Source organism: Eurypyga helias, unplaced genomic scaffold (assembly GCF_000690775.1).
Source record: "Eurypyga helias isolate BGI_N326 unplaced genomic scaffold, ASM69077v1 scaffold29901, whole genome shotgun sequence".
NCBI lineage: Eukaryota > Metazoa > Chordata > Aves > Eurypygiformes > Eurypygidae > Eurypyga > Eurypyga helias.
This window is the reverse complement of record NW_010233342.1, coordinates 38,140-47,092: the sequence shown is the minus strand read 5'-3', so window position 1 is coordinate 47,092 and position 8,953 is coordinate 38,140. Positions and strand designations below refer to the sequence as shown.

The 8,953-nt window shown below is 51.1% G+C and overlaps 1 protein-coding gene across 1 annotated transcript; it reads right to left on the bottom strand.

Moving 5' to 3' along the window:
• Nucleotides 1-2,234: 2,234 nt before the first annotated feature.
• Nucleotides 2,235-7,949, bottom strand: OTOP2 (otopetrin 2). The gene is given in 8 exon segments (XM_010161714.1): nucleotides 2,235-2,405; nucleotides 3,459-4,135; nucleotides 4,138-4,341; nucleotides 4,796-4,929; nucleotides 5,573-5,631; nucleotides 6,275-6,411; nucleotides 7,566-7,670; nucleotides 7,673-7,949. Coding segments are annotated over 8 exon segments (1,764 nt in total).
• Nucleotides 7,950-8,953: the final 1,004 nt, after the last annotated feature.

Sequence of the window (8,953 nt, the reverse complement as noted above, 5' to 3'; positions counted from 1 at the left end):
CCCTGGAGCGGCTGATCTGGGATTATTGCCTGTATCAGTGCTGCTTGGGGTGTCGTGGGATTCTCCTTAAACCCATCCTGCGTTTGTTCAGCTCCAGAAGTGCCTCTACAGTTACTGTCCAGAACAAAAGAGCAGTTCAAACTCTGCCCTGCCTGGCTCGGTGCGCCCAGCCCTGGGAACCTGGGACCAGGCAGGAGCCAGAGCACGTAGGTGGAAAACCTGGTGTGCCCCCCAGGAACAGAGTAGGTGATTTAAAGTGTTTTCTGCCCCTGCCAGGGCTCAGCAGCCTGGGCTGAGACAATGTGTGGGGCTGTACGTAAGACTGACGTCTGTGCACCATTTACGCTTCATTTCTGACTTAATCTGCGGCTCCTGCAGTTGAAATTAATAAGGCTTTTGTTTAATGAAAGGTGAAGTTTCTAGGGAGAGATTGTATCTTTTGCAGATCAACGGAAAAAACCAGAGCCAGGTCTTTGCAGAGTCAGGGGGCTGGGAGAGTTTGCCTCGCTGCTCCCAGGCTCACGGAGGGATCAACCCACCCCAGAGATGCTGGATCAGTGCAGCCCTTCGTGGGCAGGGAAAATCAGGGCTTACCCCGTCTTCTACGTGCCTCAGAGAAAAGCTGCTGGCTGTTGTCAGAGCAGCCAGAGGCACTGGTCCCTTCTGATTTGGTGATCTGGGTTTGGAGGAGAAAGGGCGTTTGGGATGCGTGAGCCTGGGCTGGCAGTCTGGGTCAGTTGGGGGGGAAAATCGCATCACTCCATTTCAAGTACCGTGATTTCCATTTATTTTTTTGCTTTGGCGGATGCACACACATCTGTAGGAAAAGGTTAGATGATGATTTCTGCCACCTCTGCAGTGTTCTTTATTGGAATGATAAACCCCAATGGAACAATAAACCCTTTATTGGAACGGTAAACCCTGATATCTCAGGGTACAGACAAAGCTCAGCTGTGCCATTTTGGCATGCACCCTCCCCACCTGGCAGCATGGGCGTTCTGAGGCTCTGCTTGGACTCTGGGTGCAGCAGAGGGACCCACTTCTACCTCCTGCAGCCCAGGAGCCCTGCTCTGAAAGCCCCCTCAATCATACAGTGGTTCATGGAGAGCTGCAGGCACCCAGAAACCTGTGTCAGGGCCCCGCTGATCCGTGCACTGGGGCTGCCCGGGTGCCGGGGCTGGGCTCACAGCTTCATAGCACACTCAGGCTCGAGGGTGCAGCAGAAGCATCCCTTCGGCGCACGGGAGATCGATGGCATTGGATTGATTTCTGCGCCATAGGGCACAGAAGGTCCCTTCAGGAGTTCAGTGTTACAGCAAAAAATCAATAAATAACTTTGTGTACAAAAGTGTTTATATATTAAAAAAAAAATCATCTATTAAAAAAAAAAAAGAAAAACAAATCTCTATCATTCCCCAGACTGTATTGCACGTACAATCTTCATGGTTCTTGAACCCTGATTCAGGAAAACTGGGGGAAAAAGAGCAATCCTGTATCAGGGCCAGCCCAAGACCATGTGCACAGCTCTCCTGTGGAGACAACCTGCCCCTCGGAAAGCGGGGGCTGCAGGGAGCAAACCCACCTGCAGCAGTGATACATCCCTGGAGAGGAAGGAAAGCAGCAGGGACTGATACCCGGAAAGGTCAGGAGGGCCAATATAAACGGGCAATACAGAGAGGAAAGATTAAACTGTTTCCCGAAGCCTTTGGCAGTCACCCGTTTGTGTTTCACATCTCTGCAGGGGAGTGATTTCCGACTGGCCGTACCAGAAGTTGAAGTGGTTTCCCTTTCTTTGCCTTCCACGCCTGTGTTAGCCCCTCGTACCCACCGGTCTCTGCGTGCAGGCAGGCACTGACTGTCCCAGGGTGCCGAGCACCCGCGGGAGACTACGTCAGCGGCACGGCGTCAACAGGCGTTTAAGAAGGAAGGTGAGTCTCTGCGTGAACCAAGGGTAATTACCGTGATCCCACTCTGGACACCTTCCTTTTTTATCTCTTTTAAGCTTTAAGGACTTCAGACACACACATGCACACCCACACACAAGTAGCAAAAATAAAATCTGGGCTATGTTTGGATGATGTTCGCTGACGGTTCATAAATGCCCCAGCACTGCGAGGGGACGTGATTCAGGCAATGCTGGGGACCCCCGGGACATCTGGGCAGTCTCCCAGCCCTGGGGTAGGAAGAAGGTGGATTGGTTGAGGAGGATCTCATCTTCCTTTTGAGAGAGTTCTTTAGGACATGATGTAGACCTCCAGCAAACTGGCTACTGCATGCATTCGGTAGAAGATCCCGAAGGGCAGGCAGATGTCCACGATGGCTGGCCACATGGAATTGCCGTAGAAGTTCAGCTCTGTGTCATTGTCAAACTGGGGCCGGGCACCAAACGCTGGCATGATCCAGAGCTGTTGGGGGGAACGGGAGAACAACGTTGCCGTAAGAAAGGTGTGCGGCACAGCGAGCACCTGAAATCCCAACTACCGAGATGGGGAGTGACCTGAGCACGGGACCTGTGCCGGGGGCCTGTGTTTATGTTAAGGCCAAGTGCTGTACCCCAAGCCCAGTTCTGATTCGTGCTCAGAGACAGGCGTGAGCCGAGTGCTGAAGCACCCACGGGGGAAAAACTCGAGCGTGTTAGCGTGAACCTAGCCTGTTCAAACTCCTGGGATGGAGCAAGCATGGGTAGGGCTGAGCTGGCAGCAGCTTGGTCTCCCCAGGTTTGCTCATGTATGTTTTGCTCGGAAGCCCAGCCCGTATGCGTATCTGGTTGCAGATGGGGGCTGAGGGCTCCTTCTCTGCGAGCTTCTGTGTAAAATCAGTTTTAGGACACTAACTGGGGATCTGGAGGTTCTCCAGAGATACAACATGTGCCTGGCTTCCTTGGGGGTGCAGCTGCTAACCTATGTGTCTCTTGCAGGGATCTGTGGTCCCCTGGCTGCTCATGGCAGTGGAAACCCCAGCTGATGTTGTCAGTGAGCAGTTTCTCCTCACAGCAACAGGGATCAGTGTTTGAACATGCTGCCTCCTCAAGACTGCCCAGACTTCACCCCAGGTATTTGTCACTTTTTGTCCTTTCTTTGGGGTGTAAGAGAGGGTTTAATATATTTTATTGCTTTTAATAAGCTATTCTACAGGTCTGCTAATACCCAATATAAATACTGAAACTTATTCATCTCCTGTACCCACTGATTTTACTGCCTGATGTTCTGGTAATAAGTGACAGGCCTACTGGCACAGCCTAAAATGTCTTAACTCTTAACTTAAATGTCTTAAGAGGGCAGTTGCTCTTGCTTTTAAGTGACAGGAGCATCAGAGCTCCCTGCACATGAGTGCTCCCTGTATATTGGGAGGCACAGAAAGGACTGGTTTTGCATGGGCCACATCCTTTGCTTCACACATACTTCTCCCTTGCGCTTGCTTCCCTCTCCCCACCCCTGAGGAACTCTGCATGTACTCACTATGATATTGCTCAGCAGGAGGAACATGGAGATCTCCTGTAAGAACTTCCTCCTCCAGTTCATCCTCCTGGGGGTGGCGAGGGACCGCACGAGTTCGGAAGGATGGATGGCTTCGGTGCCAGAGGCCATGCTGGGGGCCAAGGTGCTGCTACTGTCGGGCACGCGGAGGGACACGGCGTTGATGTTGACAAAGGTGAGTCCGTAGAGATCCTTCTGGTGGGACTCGTGCTTGTGGTCTTCCTTGGGGGGTTGCCGATGAAGGCCTTCGATGATGAAGATGTTCTGGAAGGTGTGCTGAGCAATCATTAGGAGGGCATAGGCGAGGTTGAGTGCGCTGATAGCGTCCCTTGGTGTGCTGGCTACAATGGCCACGATGGAGTAGTAAGAAATAGCATATTGCCCCAAGGCTGCACCCATCAGCAGGGCCACATCCAGGGTCCTGGTTGGGTTCTTGTGCCGGTCCATGTCTCTCTTGTCAAAGCGGTAGATGACAGAGCCGCCAATGCAGACTAGAGACATCAGGCCCAGACAAACAATGTTGAAGATGTAGTACATGGTGAGTGCTTGGCTCTTTTTGCTGGATTCAGTGCTGGAATTTACCTGCACTTCATAAAGAACGAGGACTCCCAAACCACTCACTAGAATGATGAGGCCCAACACGATGCCTACAAAGAATGGAAGAGCCTGAACTTCAGGCGGTGAATGTGGTGGGAGTGGTGGTCTATGAAGCGTCCAACGTTCTTCCACATGACATAGACCATGGCAGAGGCAAAGAGACTGTACTCGATGTTAAAGGGGTACAGCCAAAAGTAGCCGTTCTTGAAGATCTGGCAGATTTGGCTGTGGCAGTTGCATTCGTCAGCTGAGCTACTTCTCATTCCCGCTGAAACAAGATAAACACCCATAGATGCGCTGGTATTAAAACAAGGAGCCAGCACTTGTTAGCAGCCCTGCGAAACTGGATACTTAGGATCAGTGAAAAACAAGACCAAGGACAGAAAAATGCGTGACCACTTTGAAAACAAGGACACTTCAACCTCAGCTTTCTGGTGCTCATGTTCTTTCTGAAGAAGTTAGGTGACAGGTTAAATCTCTCTTTTTCCTTCTCTTCTTCATTCCCAGCCCGTGTGTGTATGGTCTTCCACCTTTCTTACTCCTCTGTGACACAGATTAAGGAATGAACCTTCGGGGTTCTTTAAAACCTATATTTTAACAAACCAGCTCTGTTAAAGGAACCCTCAGCTCCAGATAGACTTTCTGAAAAGGGTCTTGCAGGACAATTTCTACCTCATGGGCTCCCTGCCTGGACCAGATGGCTTCACAAATGGGCAGCTTACCTTTCAGGAGCCATCTGAAGATTTCCTCTGTCACGTTCTTCTTCAACTTGGAATGAGCTTTGTGAACAGACTCATCCGTCACTGCTGACATCCACACCGCCAGGTTTGTAGTCAGCGTTAGCATCAACCCACACCTGCGGGAGAAGGGGAAGGTTCGTGAGATTCAAGCAATGGCTCTAGGCCGTGTTGCTCCCACCCGTGTTACAGATGTGTTGTGCCCAGAGGGACTGTGGGAGCTGCCCTGAAGTGGTGCAAGACATCTAGTAGTCAAGGATAGAAATCCTCACCCTTGCTTTGCTGCTCTAGCTCTCTCCCTGGTTTTTTGTCCATGCTCATGAGAATTAGCAAACCCTGATTCCTCTTGTTGGTTTTGGAAAGAGCTTCTCAACAGTGAATAGATTAATAGGTCTGGATTGTCCTCCAGTAGACCCACTCTTGCAAAGGGGGACAAGATCTTGTTTTAGCCTGAGGCATGCACACTACATTGTTGTCTTCCCCAGGGAAGAAAAAGTCAGCTAAAAGTCGCTTTATTTAATGCTAATTATTCATTTAATACTCTGTTTTGCATAATGCTTGTATTCTTCAATTGAATCCCAACCCTGCTAGATCCACAGGTCATGAACTGGGGTCTAGGGCTAGCTGGAGACCGAGCAGGTTTAGTTTTGGCCAGCATAAGGAGAGATGGGATTATCTCCTTGTTGCATCTTAGCTGTGTGGTGGGTTTGTGGTAGCCCAGGTCTAGTGGGCCAGTGGGACTCAAAGAGCAGCGGTGCTCACCTGGTGACATTCAGGTGTACGTGGACGCAGTCTTTGGCAGAGATCCACAGGAAGTATGTCTGGCAGGGGCAAGAAAAGAAGTTGTTATCTCCAACAAAGGAAGAAAGCAAATCACATCATTCTGAAATAGGGATCTCCTTGCTCAGCAGAGCGCAAGCTGGAGCCTCCTTCTGTTGGGACCATGTGGGTCCATAATCCTGGCCATTTGCTGAATGTAATCTGTTCATTCTTTGCTCCTCCTTCCCTGTCCCACTGCCACCGCTCTGCCCATGGCCAGTCCCTTTTCCTGTCTAAATTACCCCTATCTGACCTCTTCCCTCCTTGGTATTGTCCCAGAGCAGGTGATCCTCTGTGCAGGACTTCAAACTGCAAGACAGTCCCTGCCCTGACTGTCCTCCTCCCTCCCTGTTCTTCATGGGAAAGGAAACCTGGCTGGGTGGGGGCTGCTTAGAGTTTGTGACAAGCCATCCTGGCATAAGCCAAAATGTCCCAGCATGGGAAAAAAGTTTAGATCAGTGCTTTAAAGTGAGTTTCCACTGCTGGAAGTTGCGGTTGGAGGGAGATGATGTGGGCTGGGTTGGGTCTAAGCTCAGCCGCTTGCATTTGCCGCAGGGGAGTTGAGCTGAATTGTGAGATCAGAGCTCCTTCCACTGGTGGCTCTGTCTCTCTACCCCTCCCCGTGACAGAGAACAACCATCTCACCTGGACGACCACAAATATTGCTTGAACAATGGGGTAGATTATTTTGATTGCAGACAGGCAGCTGTAGAAGCTCGAGTAATATCCTATTTTGAACACATCCATGACAAGGCTGAAAATGGCAAATAGGATCAGGCCTCCTGTTGAGAAACCAAAATATCTGTGGTTGGACAGATGAGAATGCACGTGTGGGCTAATGCAGGAAGATGAGAAGAAGAAGAGGAGCAATTGCCATGGAGAGGCTTTGCTTTTACCTCTGTTTTTCCTCTCCCAGCACCCAAATTATTTTGACACCGAGAGCATCATGCTATGATTTTGGCTGGAAGTCAACCCTGTACTCCGACTGGGATTAGCAGCTCTTGCAAAAGCAATGGCAAGGCTGGAGGGGAACCTGGTGTGAAGTACCAAGAGCCCTTGCTGGTAAGGGGAGACCTGGCCGTGAAAGCGGTGGGGCGAATAGGAGACGACCTTCTGAAACAGGGCATGGTGCCATGCCCCAGTGCAGGAGGAGGAGACTGATATTTCCCTTGTAGTATCTGATGCCCCCATGAAATGTCCACCCTGCATCTCACCTCCACTTGGTCCACTTGGTGGACGAAAAACTGAACATGAGCTGGCCGTGTGCGCTGGCAGCCCGGAAGACCAACCGTATCCTGGGCTGTATCCAGAGAAGTGTGGCCAGCAGGGCGAGGGAGGGGATTCTGCCCCTGTACTCTGCTCTGGTGAGACCCCACCTGGAGTGCTGCGTCCAGCTGTGGAGCCCTCAATATCAGAAGGATATTGACCACTTGGAGCGAGTCCAGAGGAGGCCACGAAGATGCTCAGAGGGCTGGAGCACCTCTGCTGTGATGAAAGGCTGCAAGAATTGGGCTTGTTCAGCCTGGGGAAGAGGAGGCTCCGAGGAGACCTCATTGCAGCTTGGCAGTATCTGAAGGGGCTACAAGGGTGCTGGGAGAGGACTTTTGACAAGAGCCTGTAGTGACAGGACAAGGGGTAATGGGTACAAACTGGAAACAGGGAGGTTTAGATTAGATATCAGGAAGAAGTTCTTCCCGGAGAGGGTGGGGAGGCACTGGGACAGGTTGCCTAGAGAAGCTGTGGATGCCCCATCCCTGGAAGTGTCCAAGGCCAGGCTGGATGAAGCTTGGAGCAACCTGGTCTAGTGGAAGGTGTCCCTGCCCATGGCAGGGGGGTTGGAACTAGATGATCTTTAAGGTCCCTCCCAACCCAAACCAGCCTGTGATTCTATGATTCTATGATTCTCCAGCTCTGTCCCCACCCTGAGAGCTCCTACCTCTCAGCCAGATGGGCCCAGCATGGGAGTCTTTGCAAAGGATGGCTTCTGGATACCGGGAGGTGCCGGCGAGGTAGAAGATGATCCATATGATGACTATCAGCGCAGGAAGAAGACATCATAATCATGCACAGCAATCTTCTCAAAAGCCCCGCTGCTCACCAGGGTGCAAGCCAGCAGGGCTAAGTGCACAGCCAGCAGGATGGAGAACATGCGGCCGCCCTTCTTCCACACTTCCTTGGAGGCAGGAGCGGAGGGGGGCTGGTGGCTGAAAGATGCGATCTGGCTCGAAGCCAAGCTGGCTTTGTCATCCTTGTGTCCACAGCCCATGCTGGAGTTGGGGCGTCTGATCTCGCTGTCCTTCCGCACGGGCTGTTCGGTCATGGTTCAGCTAACGCTTCAGCTGAGGGTGAACGCTGTCGGGAGGAGAGCTCCATGAATGAGAGGTGTCACTTCATTTTGAATAGTCCAGGGCTGGACCAAAGCAGGACATGTGATGAAGAGGAGAGGGCGTAACAGAGGAACGGGGAAGGTTGAGACAGGGAGAGCAAAGAGAGGGATTTCAACCTTCCTCTTCCCGATTCCCTGAAGGCTGTGTTGTTGCTTAAGATGTTTTAGCTTGGGGAGATCCCAGGTCAGTTTAACAAAGCATGCTTGATCTGTCACACAACGTTTAGGTGTTTATTGATGCAAGATATTGGAAAAGCACCAGTAAAGCACTCACAGGATCAAGTATCCTGGGGCAAACGGCCAATGTGGTTTGGTTTCTAAATGTCAACCACTAAACATTCTGAGAAAATGTCATACTTCCTGGCTGAGGCACAGGCCACCGAAAGGTAAGGAAGCCCTGGGAGTCTTTGAAACATCACATTGTGGTTTCTACCAGTTCCTGCAAGGAGGATGTGAGCTATCTCTGCTGTCACTCCCTCTAAAGCCCCTTGTCTATGCCAGGTTTGAGACATCACTGATTCTCAATGAAAAACCTGAAACAAAACAAATTAGCCATCCAAACAAACCCATTCCACCAACCTGTTTTGCTGCCTGGAGTCCAAACCTCTGCTCTTGCCAGGCTGAGAAGTTTCCCCGCTGCTGCAGCTTGGTCAGTCAAAGAATTTACACCCGTTGGGATGTCTCTGCGATTTATACCATGTCTGGAGCTGACAGCAGTGCTCCATGAGCTTCTCAGAGAAACTCATGTGATCCATTTTGTGCAATAGCTGATTTTAGGGAAGCAGGAGAGAGATGAGGAGATAAGGGTTATTTATCTGGGGAGGGCATGAGGTGACAACACTGCTAAGCATGGCACGGACCGCTCGGTCACAGGGTCACGGTCACCATAGAGCAAAGCCACCCCATCAAACTCATCCCCTACACTTTTCCCTTGAGAG